Raw genomic sequence first — 19,944 nt, 5'->3', positions numbered from 1 at the left:
ACAATAAATGTTCATTGTGTGTGCAGAAGACTTCATGCATGTAGAAGGTTTTTGTGTGACACTCATTCATGTGTAAGTATTTCTGTAATCTGGCAATGGTCTGTTTTGTTAACTTATTATCCATTTATTCTACAGATCTAAAGAAGAGCAGGGTGGAGGGATCAGATTGGCCACCTCATAGTGCTCCTTGCCAGGAGGAAGTTGACCCTCCTATGTGCTCCATTTCTGATAGGCCTGTTTTAGATAAAGAGGACTCCGAGACTTTTATGGCTGTGCCAGAGGCTCATGTTCCTGTGGCTTCCAAAGAAGGGGCTCTGGGTGTCCCAGGCAGTTCTCCGGTGACGAGAGAAGGAAGTAAAATGGGCTGCATGCTGGAAGCCTCAGTGATGCAGACTGCGGGCAGACAGCATTCAGAGATGTGCCGGAATGGACAGAACTACCCCTCCGAGAGGGACCGCTCTTCTGACGAGCTTAACAGCAAGTTCCGCTCCCAGCGACTGCATTCCTCCTCTTCATCAAGTGAGACTCACGCCCCAAGCCCACCTGGCACACCCACCCTCACACCCAAAACCCCAGCCCAAATCACATTGCCCCCACCCCCAATACAGTCCACAGGGGTCAGCATGACGCTGCCCAAAGTGCGTACACCACTCATGCCTCGTGACAGCATCCAGCTGGTGAAGAAGCACCACAGTCAGCCACAGCCTGGTTCAGAACACCTTCATCAAACCACCGTCAGTGTTGACATTGGCTCCCCGCTGCCACTTTGCCCCTGCTCTGCTCACACCCTGTCTACACCACAGCAAGTTGAGGAGACTGACATTGATGAACTGCCCGACAGGATGGAGGTGGTGGATGGGTCAGAGGGGCTTGGTGTATCCCACAGGGTCTCCTTTGCTGGATTTCCAGAAGAGCTTGAGTTTCTGGACCCTGAAGTCCTGAAACCCCCTACACCTCCCTTGCACCGATTTCCTTCATGGGTAAGACAGGCATTAGAAGGAAAGATCTGATCTAGGTTTTTGATAACTGAAGTAAATTTACAACATATATCAAATAAGAGTGTTGGTGGACAGGTGTAAATGTCTGTGTACTCTAAATTCCAGTTAACTGGGACACATCGGGACAAGAATACTTTGGCCTAATTTAGCAGCTGTCCCAATTATGTGAAGTTTCATATAAGGAGTTAAAAGGGTGTAAAACAAAGACATACTACCATTTACTGAGCAAAAAAAAATAATTAAAAAAAATCAGGAACAAATTACACAAATCAGAGAAAAATATTTATGCTAAAAAAGTTTAATGTACATATAAAACACAACATACATCTTAACAGTTAATAATTTTGGAGTAATTTGCATGTTTTTGGGATGCTGTCTCTTGTCTTTCACGTATTTTCCAGTACTCTTGCTCCTGTTTAACACGTACGATTGTAGAATTCGGCGCTGTAGTCAGCCCACATGCCATATACCTGCAGTGATCGCTAGCGTACCATCTAGCAGTCACTGTCCCAACTAAAAAGCAAGGTGTCTCAAATAAGCTAAACAAATTCTGCTTGTTATCTCAATTTGTTCTTGTTCTTTAAGATTTGTCCCCAGTAAATGGCTACCCAGATTAACCAATGGCCCAGAATCTACTGCATGTGCTATATTTTTGTAACTTTGCGGCAGATAAACTTGTAACATTTATTCTATCAATGCTTAAATGTGTTATGTTGTGAGGATGCACTGAAAAGCCTTCTGGCGGTCAGCAGTCTGTCCTCTATTCCAGGAGAGCCGTATCTACGCAGTTGCAAAGTCTGGTATGCGGGTCTCGGAGGCAACTCCCGGGAGCTGGGCTCCAAACCGAGGTAATTATCTACATAGGGAGTGTTAGAGTTTGTTTTTACTGAATTTTGTTAAGATTATACTTTGTGATTTAATTGCTTAGTCAGCTGGTAAATACTTTGCTCAGAGATGCTACAGCATGCCTCTTCCTGGGTTCCTCAGCCAGCCAACTTGAGGTTAAAATCACATTTCTTTAATAACTATGCCGCCTGCTGTTTTACACTTTTTTCCCAGTTGTATAAGTATTGGACTGAACTGGAGTACCTCATGCCAACACTGTGCCTGTAGAATATTGCTAGAAGACTTTCTCAGTGCAAAAACGTAGGCTTTTTTGTCACTTGAGATTCCTGCCTTTGTATGGATGGTGGAGGGGGCCATGAGGGCCCAAAGAAGAACTGAGGGAATTTCAGGCAGCATATAAGGTGGCCATGAGTCCTTGTGTCTGTCAGTGCCGCCACCCAATTAGGAGAATCTTGGTGTGTGGGGGTCTTTGATGTCACTTCCTCTCACCTGAGGGGGTGCACACCTGGACAGGTGAGATCCAGGCGCTGGGAAGCTTTTAAGGTGTCTTTAGTAGGATGGGAATGCCAGCACTGCTCTTTAATCTGCTGTGATGAAAGGACAGCTAGGCCTGGGGTATAATTATCATGGAATATGGCATTAACCTCCCCTCCTTCCAACAACCTCTCTGATGATGGGGAGGGAGGGAAGAAGCTGTGGAGTCAAATGTAGGTGTGGCAGTATCCAGTGTCACTGTTAAATTCACCCATCATTCAATCACATTCTAATTTAGAAAAGTATGTCTCAGTTACAGTTGCTGCAACACTGAACGTGAATGGAAGTGGCAAAAATAAAAATGTGAATACAAATTAATGTGCAAATATAACATGTTAATGAAGTCATATTTATTAGATTTTATGAAAACTAGCAGTCTATGCTGTGATCAGGTTTAAATTCTGATCTTTAGCAATTTGTGTTAAATGTGAGTTTTCTTTATTTCCTTCAGCAAGGCATTGTATCATATTGATTTGGTGAATGTATATAGGTGTTTTTATTAGACAAATTAAGTAAAACACAGCACCTGGGCTGTTTGTTTGAGCATGGGTTCAAATCCAGCTCAGTCTGTGAGGAGTTTGCATGTTCCCCCTCTGTTAGCATGGGTTTCCTCCAGGTGCTCCAGTTTCCTTCTACAGTCTAAAGAAATGTGATTCAGATAAATTAATGGTTTTAAATTGCCTATTGTAAATTTGTGTGAATGCCCTGTACCCTGTCTCATGCCCTGTGTTCCTGGGATCTTCAGACCACAGCCAAAAGCTAGTATATGTTTTCAATAATTAGGCACAACTCCAGAAATGGCTAAATGTTTTTTGATTAATTGGATGTTTTAGACAGTTGCCAGTATGACTAATTAGATTTGGGGTAGGTTATTAATAGTATTCATGTATAATAAAATTCACTAATTTAATAAAGCATTGCATAATTGTTTCAGAGAAACCATAATGTAGTAACTTACTAAGAAGAGCTTTAAAAATTACATTTTCATAATTAAATGAAATTTGTTGATGTTAAGTGGCATTGAGTCATCAGCTTTTTGTAACTACATAGATAGTCAGTCACCATATGGTAATATTGTTGTTTACAATCTCATAATGAACTTTTTCTTGGCTTTATTCATCAACAGAGGTAGGAAGCAAAGTGATTAAGAAACCCAAAATTTGTTGGTTTAGTTACCAGGTTCAAGCATTTCTGAGTAAGGCATTTACCTATTTAATTTGGTAAAATGTAAGCCTGTGTTTAATCAGTTGAATGTTGTTTCCTGCAGTGTCCAGCTTGCCCCAGTATCCAGTAGCTGGCCTTTTCACACACTTGATCTACAAGAACATCACTGTGCCTGTCTACACAACCCTGAAAGGAGTAAGTACTTGAGAACTATGAGGTTTAGGGGGTTTAGAAGCAATTTCTAGAGGTCAAGTCCATGGATCTTTTGTCAGTATGAAGAAATTAAGGGGCATATATCTGTGGGTCTCATACGGGTTGCTGTGAAGCTGGGATGAGTTGATCATGGAGTTGGGACTGCTTATTGAGGACCTATAGCAGGGCATCATTGGTGTTGGTGGGTGGGGGTGGAGACCTGGCATTTGCTTACAGAGTTCACTTATTGCTGAGACCAGAAAGCTATGCAGATCAGCAGTGGGCCACTGCCTGACGAGGATTCTGGCTCTGAGGACGACAACAGCTCACTGGCCAGCCTCCGCACCTCTGTCCTGGGGCAGGATGGGAAGAAGAGCAGCACCCCAGGGAGTCCCAGAGCAGTGAAGAGGGGTAAGGGTAGTTTCAGAAGAAAAGGGCCATTTAGGGTCTTTAGGACTTCACCAAAACAATACTGTGTTTTTTCATAGATCTACAGTTTTCTGTGTTAATTGTGCTCTTTTGGAGCCATAATGACAACAGTGGCTCTGTTACTTGATGAGAACCTGGGTAAAATGTAAATGTAGCCAATGGCAAGAAAGAAAATGAATCCAGTTCAAGTAATGTAAGTAATCTCAGAACGTGTTGCTGAAGTATTGTGTATTGCTTCTACCAGGTGTCTCAATGTCCTCAGTCAGTTCAGAGAGTGACTACGCGATCCCGCCAGATGCCTACTCCCTGGATGATGACTACTCTGAACCGGAGCACAAAGTCCAGCGCACTTCCTCCTACTCCTGTGAAAGCGCCGCTCCTGTAAGTGATGCCCAGCTTTCGCTGTCTGTTACTGGGCATACTAATAACAGAGCGGTTCCTCTTTCAGTTATCTGTCCTGGCCCAAGCATTACCCTACACATGGATTTCACCCAGATCAGTGACCTTGATCAGTGCTTTTCCAGCTCAGTCACACAGCTGCTGGAATTACAACTCTTCAGCTATTTATGTTTTGGCCGTATTCAGCTCTAATTCAAGACTTCCTTGCTGTATGTTTGAGACACGAGGCCCACACCCCTGAGACAGTGTCTTTCTGCTACCAACAAACCCCAGAACACTGTCTATGCACAGGAGCCCCTGGAGAAGAGTGGCTACTTGCTGAAAATGGGGAGTCGGGTGAAAGCCTGGAAGAGACGTTGGTTCGTCCTGAAAAACAGCGAGATGCTTTACTACAAGTCTCCTGTGAGTGGGATTTGGTCACTGCCAAGAGCAAAGGGTGCTGCACAGTTCATGTCATACAATTAAACATTCAAGGACAGTAGTGGTGGTAATATCGTAACACACATCTCACCCACTGTGGAGATTAACTGAGGCTCTTGAAAAAAGGTGACTGCTTTGTTTTCAGAGTGATGTCATCTGGAAGCCCCAAGGACAGATGGAGCTGAACTCCTCGTGCCGGATTGCCCGGGGGGAAGGAGCGCAGACATTCCAGGTGAGACGCCAGCTGGGATTCTCGCTATGCTTTAATGACAATGACATCATGGTAATTACAACTAATTTCATCCACGATAAAAGATATTTGCTACTCTGCAGTTGTAAGACACAATAGTTTTATTAATATAAGTAAAAATACAGACAAACTACAGCATGTCTTATTCCACTTCACCCTTCTAAGACATTTTCCATGCATCCCACAGTACTTCATTGTACATTGGGAATGTAAGTGATTAAACTTACCCACCACACAATTACATCATTCTGTCTTACATCTCAGGACTGTAAATTATTTTAATGTAGTTCACCAAACTTAGCTCGTGGTGTAATTAATTAATGGTAATTGGATTTAAATATCTATGGACAGAGAGAATACTATGAAGCCTTAAGTGACAATGTTGAGATTTTTTTTTCCCAGCTGATTACAGAGAAAAAGACATTCTACCTAGCTGCAGACTCTCCCAATATTCTCGAAGAATGGATCCGAGTCCTTCAGAATGTGCTCAAGGTCCAGGCTACGTGCCCCATTGCTGTGGAGACCACAGCCAAACCGACAGTGCGAGGCTGGCTGACCAAGGTCAGAGCTAAAAGTGACATTTGGTGTGCTAAATGAGTTAGTGCCTAGATGTATATCATTATTCAGAGGACAGCTGACAATTTGGAAGGAGCAAGAAGCGGACCTTTTCGGTGCATAATATGAGTTGACTATATAAAAACCTGTCCTTTACTCTTCCGAAACTTCAGAGGAAAACGGAGGAAGCAGCAGCATGAATATTAAGGTGTATGTAGACAGAAAGCTAGTTTATAGTCATGGGAAACACCTGGGGACATGAAAGGGTTTCTTTGTAGGGTACGGTGAGGGGGGTTTACAAGAATTCAAGAAGGCCCTTTCAGGTTAGGATGGGGTTGGAGTTCAGGGCTTGGGGATTATGGGGAAAGAGTCTGTTGGGGTCCTTCGCGATGCCGTGTGCCTATCAGTGCTAGGAGAGAGTAGAAGACGAATATCCCTGAACATCAAATGGCCGCCCGAAACGTGCTTCAAAATCTGTCTGAATTAAAATGTCACAGTTTGAAAATAGCTGTTTAATGTTCAACTTTTATGATAATCTATTTAAAGCTGAAACAGGTGAAGTATTACACTGGGACTGACCTGGTTAATCTTTGCATTCCTCTGTCAGGTGAAGCATGGTCACTCCAAGCTGGTGTGGTGTGCTCTAATTAGCAAGGTGTTCTACTACTACCGTAACCATGACGACAAGGTGAGAAGTCCCAAGGAGCAGTGTGGCCTTTTTAGTTTCAATTAATTGCTGCCATATTGCCAGTGCAGTGCGTTGTCCTAGTTAATGTTACATCCTGGTTAATGGTAAGTTCTGGTTAATGTCAGTTACAGAATTGTAGGCACACTACGATTACTGGTGAGTCCCAGGTTCTCTGTCATGTGCATCTTTATGGGGCAGTTTGGGGCTCATGATGTCTTGCGACAGTTCCCTCTTGGACAGCTGTGTGTACGGGAGGCAGTCGTGGAGGAGGTCGACAGGTCCTGTGACTCTGACGAGGACTACGAGGCTGGAGGGCGTGGCTTCCTCTCCTCCCACTGTACCCTTGTGGTGCACCCCAAGGAGCAGAGCCCCACCTACCTGCTCATCGGAACTAAGCAGGAGAAGGTAGCAATCCTGAAAACTTAGTGTGCCGAAATAAGGGGAAATCCCCGGAAATATTCGGTGTAATTCAAATTCCAGTTTGTTTGCACATGCTGCTGGAAGGCAGTCAAATGAGAAATAATCACTGATACTGAGTTTGAGATGAAATGTTTCCCCTTTGTTGATGTGTAATTGACTGGCTTTTGACCCATCGGTAAAGGACACCTGGCTGTATCATTTGACTGTGGCCGCAGGCAGCAGTGCCAGTCTGAAGGTGGGCACTGAGTATGAGCAGCTCATCGGCAAGCTTCTAGATGTGGATGGAGATCCAGGTGAGGTGCACCCAAGGTCTTTGTTCTCAAAGGATTAATGTGTTGCTTATGTGCAGATCCAGCTTCAGTTTAAATCTGCACAGCCTTTCAATGCATTTTATTAGGCATGCTGTGTTTTATAGATCGACTTTCAAAGCATTAATACTGGGTGCTACAATGGTGCAGTGGGTAGTGCTGCAACATGTTCTCACAATGTTCATGAGTGTTTCTTCCAAATGCTCTGGTTTCCTCTCACAGTTCAAAGACGTGTTGCAGGTGAATCTGGTCACTCTTAATTGATCTTAGTATGTGTGAGTGACTGTGCAATAGGCTGAGGTCCCATCCATGGTGAACAGTGCTTCACGCTCTGTGCTTCTGAGAATTTCCAGGCCCTCGCAACCCCATTTTGGGCAATCTGTTATTGATAATGGATGGGTTGAATATATGTGTATGTACTGAAGCACCCCAGACTATGTTATTATAAAGAAACTTTTTTCTGCTGACTGTTGATATTCGCTCCAGTGATGTCCCAGGTGCTGTCAGTCTCATTTTAGATCTGATGTGTTCATATTCCACTTTTTTGTTCCCCCTAAACATAACAAATGCCAAGGATGTCTGTTCCCCTTTTAAAGCTCAAAGGCGATGTAGTTCATCCATGAAGGGTAGCTGTGGCAGGGATATTCGAGATGCCAAGGCTGTGTTATTGAGATCGAGCGAAGTGGATATGAATGGGAATGCTGTAAAGTGCTCGTGCTCTTTTCCATCATGGTGTATCATGCACTCCCCCTCCCTGCCTCCTATCCCCCGCCTAGTCCCGCTCATTTGTCTGGAGCCAGGGGGTCGACGGAGTTCGAGCCTCCTCTCATGTGGTTGGGCTTCAGCCGCCAAGCCGCTCCGCTGTGTAACTTGATCGTGGCCTGTGTTTGCCTGAGTTGTGTATATTTATGTGTATGTTTATGTCTCTGCCTCTGTGCTTTTTCTCCACATCTCCTCTGGTCTCTGCATCTGCATATTATCTGTGGACATCTGTGCCTGTCTACATGCTCCTGTCATCTGTGTACACATCTGTTAACATCCGCACACACCTGGCCCCAGACTCGGTGCTGTGGACGCACGCGACCCTGAGCTACAGCAAGGAAGGCCTGCACTCTCCCCTCACGACGCTGCCCTCGGAGGCACTACAGACAGAGGCACTCAAGCTGTTCAAGGTGAGGGCTCCCTCCCATTGCGTTCCTGCTGCCCGATAAGACGGAGCACCTCCTCTTTCTGGAGACTCCCCCCGTTACCTGGATCTGTGCCATGTACACACTGTTCTCCGGTGTCCGCTGCCAAGTGATAGACGCTGAAAGTCTGTCAGCTCCTGGCACAATAAAGACTCCAAGCCTACTTGTGCGGTATCGACTTTGTTTATTCAGATCATTTCCAAAACAACTTTTAGGGTAGATGGTCATTTTTCTTCATCATAACTACTGCTTTAGTTCTTTCTCTCTGAAGGAAGGAATTAAGGGTGAGAAGCAGAGGTGCTCTGACATGGTCTGACAGGCATGCAGCCCCAGCGGGGCATATAGGGTGAGGGGGTATCGAGGGACCTGGCCTTGACTTCGCCATGGAAGGAAGACTGTGTTCTTTCCTCTGTGATCTTTGGTGTAGGGTGCCTCCCTGCGTATCCCCTTTCTCCCGCTCACTCCTCCTTCCTTCTCCCTTTTCTGTTATGCTTTTGCGCAAATGCAGCGCTATTGGCAGCTCTACCTTTTACTTGGCTTCCTAAGGCCTTGGTTACAGCAGTGTTCAGGGAGATGCGTCTGTACCTCTGGAACCGTGACGGAAAATGTCGAAGAAGGTAACTGAACATGCTTTTTAAAGAACGTGCTGGTGATACCGGGTGCCCTTCTGTTGCTGGCGAACTTTGCCTCACGGTATTCCACAGCATGGCAGTTGTTCCGCTGTCACATCCTGCATTGCTCTTGTGTGAATAATGCTTACTGGAACAATTAAAGCAGAATGAGTGGCACGGGCAAACATGTGGTTTTAAGCTCTGAAGGTTAGGGTTGCACTTCGTACAACAGTGTGTGTATACTGCCATCCTCAGGCCTTTCGTGTAAACTCACTGCTAACAGTTGAGTACTAGACGCAACACACAGTGCGTCTAAACTGATCCCCATACTGGATTATAGAACTTTTGGTTAGAGGTGCAATCGAGTTAATGTATATACGTGTGTCATATTTTAATTGCAGCTTAAACAATTAGAATGTGAAAATCAATTATAAAGACATAACGAATAATGAATAGTTGTTAAAGTGCTTTGTAATGCTGTTGATTGGCTGAAACTACTACCATGCTGTACATAACTGGATTTATTCATTCAGCTGGAACTTACTGAAACCATTCAAGTTACGGACATTCCCGAACAACCCTCCGTATGAATTAATGTTAGTGTTGACTATCTACAAGTTTGATTTGTCCCCTTTTATAATTCCTGTTATACCCCAAATCGCTCTGTGCTCAAATTTCTTTCCACTACAAAAGTTAACATTAGGTCTGTATCATTATTCTAATGAATTTTGGAAGATTAACAAATCTACAGACCATCCCAGGTAAAGGCTGTAACTTTCTGCGCTTTTACTGTTATACTTGTATCTGTATGTATTTGCTTTCTCTAAGTAGGCTGATTCTGTTTTGTGACCCAGTTCTGTTCCATTGTTAATATATATAATGACTAATGAAAAGTTTTCACTGACAGAGAAGCAAGTCATGTATGGAAAAACTAAATTACATTTAAAAGTTGATATCTCTTTTTCCTTTCTAGTCCTGCCAGCTCTTCATTAATGTGCTGGTAGAGTCGCCCTCCATTGACTACCACATGTCACTGGCCCAGAATGCACTGCAAGTGTGCCTGACACATCCAGAGTTACAAAATGAGATATATTGTCAGCTGATGAAGCAGACGAATGGCCGCACACCTCACAACTATTCCCTCACCCAGGTGAGTTACCTAGTAGAAATGTTAGCACACTGAACAGATCAACTCCCATCTATCTGAGATTTTCCAGACTTGTATATTATCAATAGTTATTACAATTGCAGTAACTGTACTGAAATTGAGTTTTCCCGCTCCAACTACTCCCTCCTACACACAGAGGTTTGTGCCGTGCGGCCGGTTCGCAGTTCTTCAGTCTAATAGCGCCGCACGGAACGCTATGTGCGTCATACAACTCTGAGCGGTGAAAAAAAGTCGCCTGTCAGTGTGATCAGAGTGCTTTGCGCTTCACGGGTGGCCAGAGGGGTGGCCAAGCTTCAGTCATGTAGCTACGCCCCTTTGGGACAGAGCATGAAAGAGGCTTTTCATCAATTCTGTCTGCAGCCACACAGGTACACTGGGCTGGAAAAATTGGCAGTATTGGTGGGGACAGCTGGTAGCATAGTGGTTTGAACAACTGCCTTTGGACCCAAAGGTTGCAGGTTTGAGCCTTACCTCTGGCTGTAGTCCCCTTGAGTAAGGTACTTAGCCTGAATGGCTTCAGTAAAAAAAAAAAAAAAATTTTTACCCAGCTGTATTAATGAGTGAATAATTGTAACCTAGGGGGGTGTGGTGGTGTAGTGGGTTGGACCAAGTCCTGCTCTGTGGTGGGTCTGGGGTTCAAGTCCTACTTGGGGTGCCTTGTGATGGACTGGTGTCCTGTCCTGGGTGTGTCCCCTCCACTTCCAGCCTTTTGCCCTGTGTTGCTGGGTTGGGCTCTGGCTCCCTGCAACCCTGTATGGGACAAGTGGGGTTCAGACTACTGTAACCTTAATGTTGTAAGTCGCTTTGGAGAAAACCGTCAGCTAAATGAATAAATGTATTGGACTCAGTATCTTTCCATCTGGTGGCAAAATATACTCTCGGTCACTCTGAGGTGTACATCACTTGAGAGCAAACTTTCTGTTAGATGAATAAATGTAAATGTCAGCAACCCCGTCTTGGAGGGCTGCATTAGAGACAAAGTCCCTCACTTAACCAAGAGAATATGCAGCACAGCATCTCTTCTCCTGTACTGTGGGTCAGACAGTGGGGCAGCTGACACCCCCTCCCTTTGGTGAGCTGGGATGCCTTGTGCACCCACCTAGGCATTTTGAGTACCCTGACAGGAGAATTTACAACAGTTTAAATAAAGCCTGGTAAAGAACCCTGGTGTAGAGCTTGACCAAGGTGTTGGTTGTCACCTGCAGCTCCTCAGTCCTTTTACCCCACACATCACATGAAATTCACTAATACCCAGAACATGCTTTTTCGTTATTATGCTTAACTATGGCAAATTTAAAAAAAAAAAACACAGAAAGTATTTACCTTGAGGTGTACACTACAACTGTGCATCCGCTAGAAGGATGACAAAGAGGCAGCACTTCACTGAGAGCTCAAAACCGGTTGATTGGACGGCACGGGATCATCTGTATTTTTACCTTTCATTTTTATCTTCACTTTTTTGAAAAACCTGAGACAACACTTAACGTCCATGATTGCTATCTGTCAGCCCATTTGGTGACACTTTATTTTTTTTTGAAAAATAAAGTCAAAGAACATATGTACATTATTCTTGAGCTCTAGCTTAACTTTAAATTGGTCCAACTGTGTCCTATAACTTTTGCTGTTTTTTGTCCAATGTAACCACTGGTAGTGATCCTTTAATCATTTGAGTGCTGAATGAAAACGTGCCAGTTCTGCTCAGTGTACAATACCAATAAATATGTTTTAAAAACCAGCAGAAGAGAATAGTAGACATCACTCAGTTATGTACAGGCTTCACTCTCTATCTCTTCCTTAGTGCTGGCAGCTGCTGTCAGTATGCATAGCGCTCTTCCTGCCCCAGCATCACTTCCTCTGGTATCTCAGGCAGTACCTCCAGCGCCACGCAGACCCCAGGTACTTGAACCGCTCTCATTCACCTCCACAAGCTGATCCTTGTGCCATTTGTCTGATTTCGGCTAATTCTGGCTGTGTGTCCTTCGGACTGGCCTAGGACTGAGGTAGGGAAGTATGCGGCATACTGCCAGAGGTCTCTGGAGCGTACACTGCGAAGCGGAGAGCGAGAGGCCAAGCCCTCCCGCATGGAAGTCCTGTCCATCCTGCTGCGAAACCCATACCACCACTCTCTGCCGTTCAGCATCCCTGTGCACTTTGTGAACAACACGTACCAGGTACCCAGCTACCAGTTCACACCTCCACCCGAAACATTGGCAGTGCTTGCCCCAGCACTTTCTTCACTCTTCCTTTATACATGCATTCATATTTCTTTGTTCAGCGGACTCTGTTGTCCAGATGGACTTCATTACAGTGTGTATAACAAGAAACAGGTGATCATCTCAGGTGCTGAATAAGTAAGAGCTGTGGTGTTTGGGCTGCCATTGCAGGGGCTGATCACACTGTCTTCATCCTTGACTCAGTGTTTTCTCTCTTCCTTTCAATCATCTCTGTAACCAGGTAGTTGGGTTTGATGGTTCGACCACTGTAGAGGAGTTCCTGAATACGTTGAACCAGAAGTCAGGAATGAGAAAGCCGCTGCTCTCTGGGTTTGCCCTCTTCTCCGACGACCCCTCAGGGAAGGATGTGGAGCACTGTCTGCAGCCCAGCGTCAAGGTGCAAGTGGGAGGCATGTTTTTAGTGAGGACATGAGATTGGAGATCATTAAATTCATGGGTTATTTATTTCAGATCTTCAGTGTGTCAGTACCATGATAGACTGAGGCAGTTTAGCCTTTGAAATGCCAGGTCACCGTGTCAATACCACACTGCACTTGACTGGTTAGCATTTGGATTACTCTGAAACGGTTGATCTTTCTGCTGACTGCACTTCTCTTCCTGTGAGCCAGATCTGCGATGTAATTTCAAAGTGGGAGCAGGCCCTGAAAGAACTGCACCCAGGGAAATACGAGGGAACTCGCATTGTGCGTCTAACCTACAAAAACAGGTACTCCTCTGCTTTCTGAGAAGACACAGCAATGAAAAGTTGGGCACATACTTAGATGTCACCATTTGTCTTTGTTCATTGGAAAATATTTTTTTTTGGACAATGTACCCCAATCCCATTTTATTTACATTTACAAGAAATCTGTATCAGCTTCTGCTCACAGATCCATTGTTGAAGAAAATGTCATTTAGCCTTTTTAACATCCTTGCCTGGTTTGATGGAATTTGAGTGGCATTCAGGCAATCTGGTTTATCCAATTTGTATACCTTATGACACGTTGTCTAAGTATGTTTTCTGCATCCAGATTATATTTCAGAGCCCAAGCCAAAGGTGAGACTGAACGAGAGCGCCTCCTACTGGCATATCAGGTGAATGAGGAGGTACTACAGGGTCATTTCCCTGTCAACAAGGAGCTGGCCCTGGAAATCGCTGCCCTCATGGCCCAGGTAGTGCAAACGCTCATTCTATGGTTTCCACTGCAACGTGTTCACACTGTATTATGCATCATGTTTGTCATGGTTCCCTGATACCCCGTGACTGTCAGTGTGTGGGAATGGTCACCTGTGCACTTGACCCCCAGCACTGAGCAAGGCTGCCAGTAACATCTTAATCATGTTAATTAAGAAGGTTGTAATGCCTGCAGTCAATAAGGACCTCTTCTTCCTAATGATTAGTTTGCAGTTCCAAAGGAAATTTCATCCATGTTGAAGTGGTGAGGTTGGTGAGGCCTTAAGAGTGTGTCATTCGGTGTAAGGGTCACTTGGTGTAAGCGTTTGATGTTCAGTGAAATTTGGATGTGAGGGTCAGCTGAAATTTTTGTTTGAGGTTGAGCTGTGTTTAAGGTTCAAGTGATCTTTATTTTAAAAGATTACGGTCTCCCATCCTCACTCCACCACTGTCCCCACTGCCCCCTTCCCAGGTGGAACATGGTGATCTGGACCGTTCAGCCACCTCCAGCCCTGGCTGCTTTCAGCCCAAAGTTCAACAGATTCTCCTGCAGGTTCTGGAGCGGTTTTACCCCAAACGCTACAAACAGGACTGTAGCATGGACCAGCTGAGGTATTTGGGTGCTTCCTTAACATCTACAACAATGTACTCATATGCATAGCCTCATGTACTGTATATCTGAGTGTGAGTTCTTAAAAATCTGCCCCCCAGGGAGCTTGCAGAACGGCTTTCCACAAAGTGGACAGTCCTGCGTGGATGCAGTGCTAGCGAGTGTGTGCGTATCTACTTAACAGTTGCCCGCAAGTGGCCCTTGTTTGGAGCCAAGCTGTTCAGCGCCAAGGTGAGAATGCTGTGGAACACATTCTTGTTATTTCAGCTCTTGCACATACAGTTGAGTGTGCTTCTTCAGGTGAAGAGAGCAAACTTGAAGTTCAAAATTCAGCTTTGATTATACATATATAAAAGTCTGGAAATTAACATATTTCTGGGATTGCTTAGCCAGTTTTATCCGATGGGATGTGAACAACATTAATCTATGTAAACCATAATATTGTACTGATGAAAGTTAGACTAAAATAACAGGGCTCCTACTGGGTCTGCACTGGGTCTTACAAGTTCTTTTACCATTTTGTTATCTGCTGTTAAACTAACTGAGTGATGGGAATGATGTGCAGTTTCTAAATTATGGGCCTTCCATCACTCTATCCAGCCAGTGCCCCCATCCACTGTGGAAGAGACCCAGTTGTGGCTAGCAGTCAATGAGGATGGACTGCATATCCTGGACTACAGCACCATGGTCAGTGAGCATGTGTGAGGACAGTTGAGTGGTCTCTTTTAAGGAATCAGCACATTTGTGAATTCAGTAGCACTTTGAATATATAGAGAAATGGGCACAAATAAACATCTGAAATTGTCTTGAACTTACTGTCAGTACTAACAATTCAGTTTTGTGCTTTCAGTTCTTTAAGCATTAAATCTTTGGATGAGATTTTCTCAACTATTGTGAACTTGGTACCTGATAGATGAAACCATTTGTTGAAATAATGGTCTAGAATGATTCTGTTGAATTCAACGTTTTCAAACACTGGAATCTACAAAGAACTACCCTTTGATTTGACATACACTGCCCAGAAAGATCCAAACAGTACAGGGAGGAAATAAACAATATCAAGTCCAAATGTGTAATTACAGCAATCTTGCCTCCTCCATGTCATTTTTGGTTTGGCCCATTCTTTATTTCTTTCACAGGTTGGGGTGTGGGGGGTGCAAGACTTTGACTTAAGCACGTGTTTATGGTTTTGAAGCAGCACAACAAAGTGCTATCCCTTCAGAAGTCTTCCACAATTAAAGAAATGCATCATGAAATGTTGATGTTTTGTCATATCCCATCTGGCCTACTGTCCCTCTTGTCTTCAGCATCTGCGGCTTACGTACTCTTACCAGTGTGTGATTACCTTTGGTGGCTGCCGTGATGACTTTATGGTTGTGGTGAGCCAAACCCGTGATCATGGCTTGGGGAAGAAGACTGTAGAGAAGCTGGTGTTTGCCATGGCGAAACCCAAGGTAAACCAGCTATGGGCTACTGTTTTCAACTAGACCTAAAAATACTTTCCCTAACTAACACATCCCTTTTTAAATACATGGCACTGTTCTATATTTTTCTATCTTAAAAAAGTCTGCGTTAAAATTAACCTTATCATAAATGTAAATAATGAAATATGTTTTTTTTCCCACAGTTTTCAACAGTATCAATGTACTCAAAGTAAAGTGCAAACCTTTAAAATTTAATTTTCAAAAGCTTCTATTCCTTATGTTTGTTGCAATATGAATTGTCCCATTGTAAAACTTTTCTCGATCTGGGCTGAGCCTGCCAGCTCCCAGCAGGGAGTTCAGGTCAGTTTTCATAACTCGGAGGTTCTGCGAGATGCTGTGTCGTAAAGTTAGTACATTTCGTTTTTTGATGAATCATAACAATGTCAAGTGGGAACAACACACAAAGTTTCTTATTTTTGTAGGATGTTAATTTTAAAGGACTTGGTGTGTGTGTGTGTGTGTGTGTGTGTGTGTGTGTGTGTGTGTGTGTATGAGGTTTGGTTTTGTGATCATGCTAGTAAAAATAGAGAGTGATGAAGTGATGATTACAGGGTAGCAAGACAACTTTGCAAAGTAAAGAGCCAAGAACTAGAAGACAATTAGGATGCATGATCATGAATTTTTGATGCTGAGAAGAAACTAAATTGCAGTGTAGCGCAGGCCTGTTATAGCAGAGATGCAGCTTTAATTCACATTACTGTGAAGTTGAAAGGAAGCAATAATACTGTAATTTGTTTTTTCATAAAGCATTTTAACAGCTTTGGCTTCTTCTGTGTTTTTCTCAGTGTGGTTACTCAAAGGGAGCAGGCTTATGGTTTCCTAATAAAGATGTATTGACATGACATAGTAAATCAATCCTCTGCTCTTCCTCTCTCTTCTCATGAAGGTTCTTGAGCTGACGCTTCTGATGGCCAGTTATATAAACTACTGGACTTCTTCCATGCCGCCTAGTGGAGCACATTCAGACAACCAGTGCTCCTCCGCAGGGCCCCGAGCTGACAAGAAGTTGTGGGACATGGACAGCAGGCACTTTCCCTCCATGACCCGCACCACCAAGAGCCCCACACTGCTGTGAAATGGCCAATTCCAAGGCGCCACGGGAACAGGGAAACGGATACCAGGACTTCATGAAAGGGAGAAAGAGGAATTTAGTACATGTTTCTCACACCTCAGAGGCTCCAACAGTTGTTACCAGGAGTTTACATTCATTTCACAGTGAACAAAGGCAAATATGCTTCCATCAGTTCATCAGAAAGCAAATGTGTTTAGTGGATTTAAAGGTATTCATTACATGGTACAAGTGGAAGAAAACAATCAGAACATGGTGCATAGTGTGACCACACACTCAACCTTTTTTTGGTTTTCTTATTCCTTTGACTAAAGTGTCACATCACTATTTCTTCTTAAATCAGAAGAAGGGTAACATTAGGAATTCAGACGAGATCTGGAAATTTCCAGTAAACTAAAACTACGGCTTAATTAATGCTGACATTAACGTAGTGGAGGGATAGGAAAACTACAGGCAGCAGGTTTCTCTCGGGGTCCAGCCTTGTCCGCCATCACCTCCTCAACTGTGAAAAAGACCATTTTTTTAAGGGAACCAAAACCAGCCAAGTCTGTCCACATTATACACCTTACATTTAAGGAGCACTTTTTAACAGGTTGTCCGCATACATGTGCAGTGTATTTATAAAACGTAACGGAGGTCATGAGCGCAGAGAATGTTCAGTCAGTACAGAGGTCAATGCAGGAACCTGTCTATAAACAATGTTTTTTGTTTCAGACATAGAAAACAATTCTTTGTATTTCACAGCAGTAGAAAGAGTTAGACTCTGAGTCTTATCCAAAAGGATATTGTGGAATAATGAAGACACTTCACGGAAAACCTGATATCCTTTTTAACAAAGGCACAGTGGAAGACCTGTGAGAGCTCCTTGTCTCAAGCAGCAAGTGACCCCAGTCTGGGCATCAGACTGATGCTTAAATAGTGACATGATGATGAGGGTTCTTTAGTCATTTTTGTTAATAGTGTAGCATTTTATTTTTTTCAGGGTAAACCTAGACATGTTTAATGTTAACGATTTTGTTATTTAATATGCTGATAATAAAATAGTGCTATTTTTGGACAGTATCGGTGCTAGGGTCCATCTTGGAAAAAAATAGGTTTGTTTTCTATTGGGCGACTTGTAACTGTTTAATCCAGATTTATGAAAGTTGTCTGTGTAATGTTTAACAAATGTTTCGTCAGAGCTCATATGGTAAGTGTTCAAAGAGCAATGTGACTGGACCACATTTTAGTGTTGAAAACTAAAGTTCCTACACAGCGGCACTCTGACAAATATTTTTAAAGCAACTCAACCTGATAAGTGGAAAAGGCCTGGATCTCTAATTTTTACACTAATTCTTTTCACTCAGAAGTGACATTGGGGGGGGGGGGGGTAAGTTAATGTAAGAGCTGAAAATGGCATTTACCCAATTTAATGCTTAATACATTGAAAGGATACTTGGCTTGATTTTGTTTTGTTCTGATACCAGTGAAAGGTACTTTTGTGGTACAGATTTCTATGTGCATTATCTGGGTCCTACCTGTGTCAATGTAGAGATTAAACAAATGTCTTTTCTTTACTTTTACTGGGTGATGAAACGTGCTGTTTAGACTTATTAAACTATGAGTTACTTTATATATAGGCCCCAGAAAGAATGGATAACAGCTGGGTGTACTTTATTTTGCTTACATCATTGTCACTGAGGTTGGCTTTACCCTGTGGTCATGGCCTTGTTCACTCTGGATTTCTACATGGGAGTGAACACGTTTATAAGGATGGAGTCAAAAGATACTGAGTCCATTAGTACCTCATGGCTTTGTAGGTTTGGACAGGCTGTTTCCTAGAACATGTATGGTGGACATACCATGAGCAGCCCAAATGCTTGAAACTTTTCTGGATCAAACCACTGTTGTACTTCTGATTATTTATTTTCTCCTAAAAGTCGTGCTGTTTCAGATGTGTAGCATTTGTTTTCAGCAATTTCCTTTTAGTTTCTTTTGAGATATTGGACAGAACCAACATATACCAAGGTTCTGAACTGGGGAAAGCATATGCTCAAAATAAACAAAATTTGTGTGTTATTGATGGTCATCTGGAGTTAGTTATTTCATTATTATTTGAACTGTTAGCATTTGTGAAATGTGCAGTAAGCACTGAAGAAAAAGTCAACAGAGTAAATAAATACATTGAGGGCATATGTGTGTTTGTGTATGTACAAACACGCACGCACGCACGCACACACACACACACACACACAATGTAATCATATACAGCACATGGTTATTTGATACTGGAGCAGTTGGGCTGACCATTTTTGCAGAACCCCAGCAGGTCATACTGGTAATGATGATTTTCTGCCAACACTATACTGTAAACCCCACTGTAAACCTCATTTTTATTACATTTCCAGATTTTTTTGCTGCTAGCACTTTTATATAGAACGTGGTCTTATAATTGGACCCTCTGCTGACCTGGTGCATATATATTTCACATCAGGATAAGTAATGCAACTTGGTTTCTTTTTGCTGAAGGAACACCAATGACTTCAACTACGTTTGGCCCTTTCTCAGTTTTTGTATGTGTTATTTATATGTGTTTATTTTTTACATATAATTGTGAATGGTAACTTGTGTTTTATGAGCTGTCTCATTTTTCCTTTAAACCATGGCTGAAGTTTGAAAAAAGAAAGTTTAAAGTCATGACTTCATAGTCCACTGTGAAAGAGACACACATCAGGGAAAAAGGTAAGATCAAATTAGAAAAAAAAAAACGAACAGCCTCAAACTTCTACAAGTGTTCAAAATGTATGGAGCCACAGAGCAAAAATCAGTGTGGACACTGTCATACAGACAGACAACTTTATTTAATTTCTGAAATGAATTTTGAAACCTCTGTAATTGTTGTGTTTATAAATACATGCACAGTAAATTATTTATACCCACATTTACTTAATTTAATTTTGCTGTTTGAGATATGGCACTCAGAAGAGCATAGAACATATATATTTATGGGGCAGCAGGCCTGCTGGTCTTGCTTCAGTGGAAAAGCAAGAAGTCATGCCAAGAGAAAACCACATAAGACTGCCAAAAGAAATGGAAAGCTTTATAAATGTAGAAATAAAATAAGAACAAAAACACTGGGGTAGTATAATTTAGTTTCAACCTTTGAATTTACCAAATGGAATTTTTCAAAATGTCCAGAACACATACGACATTGTTTTTTAGAAAGTTATGCACAGTTTATTTTGT

General features: G+C 42.9%; 1 protein-coding gene across 5 annotated transcripts in view; it reads left to right on the top strand.

Annotated features, from left to right (window-relative positions):
• The window catches only part of plekhh1 (pleckstrin homology domain containing, family H (with MyTH4 domain) member 1), a 47,040-nt gene extending 28,272 nt beyond the window's left edge, over positions 1-18,768 (top strand). For 4 of the 5 annotated variants that reach the window (XM_018734269.2, XM_018734277.2, XM_029258663.1 and 1 more), the window contains exons 8-30: positions 136-980; positions 1,768-1,846; positions 3,646-3,737; positions 3,995-4,145; positions 4,408-4,544; positions 4,836-4,964; positions 5,128-5,214; positions 5,635-5,793; positions 6,395-6,475; positions 6,701-6,880; positions 7,077-7,188; positions 8,263-8,375; positions 9,975-10,151; positions 11,968-12,065; positions 12,163-12,340; positions 12,624-12,779; positions 13,012-13,109; positions 13,414-13,555; positions 14,029-14,168; positions 14,268-14,397; positions 14,767-14,853; positions 15,474-15,620; positions 16,537-18,768. In XM_018734269.2, coding sequence (XP_018589785.2) covers positions 136-980; positions 1,768-1,846; positions 3,646-3,737; positions 3,995-4,145; positions 4,408-4,544; positions 4,836-4,964; positions 5,128-5,214; positions 5,635-5,793; positions 6,395-6,475; positions 6,701-6,880; positions 7,077-7,188; positions 8,263-8,375; positions 9,975-10,151; positions 11,968-12,065; positions 12,163-12,340; positions 12,624-12,779; positions 13,012-13,109; positions 13,414-13,555; positions 14,029-14,168; positions 14,268-14,397; positions 14,767-14,853; positions 15,474-15,620; positions 16,537-16,725 — 3,707 coding nt within the window. In that variant the 3' untranslated portion in view covers positions 16,726-18,768. The remainder of the gene's footprint in view (positions 1-135; positions 981-1,767; positions 1,847-3,645; positions 3,738-3,994; positions 4,146-4,407; positions 4,545-4,835; positions 4,965-5,127; positions 5,215-5,634; positions 5,794-6,394; positions 6,476-6,700; positions 6,881-7,076; positions 7,189-8,262; positions 8,376-9,974; positions 10,152-11,967; positions 12,066-12,162; positions 12,341-12,623; positions 12,780-13,011; positions 13,110-13,413; positions 13,556-14,028; positions 14,169-14,267; positions 14,398-14,766; positions 14,854-15,473; positions 15,621-16,536) is intronic. The other variant, XM_018734261.2, reaches the window with a different exon arrangement.
• The last annotated feature ends 1,176 nt before the right edge of the window (positions 18,769-19,944 follow it).

Source organism: Scleropages formosus, chromosome 15 (assembly GCF_900964775.1).
Source record: "Scleropages formosus chromosome 15, fSclFor1.1, whole genome shotgun sequence".
Lineage (NCBI taxonomy): Eukaryota > Metazoa > Chordata > Actinopteri > Osteoglossiformes > Osteoglossidae > Scleropages > Scleropages formosus.
The sequence above is the reverse complement of the archived record's forward strand: the minus strand, read 5'-3'. Positions and strand labels throughout refer to the sequence as shown.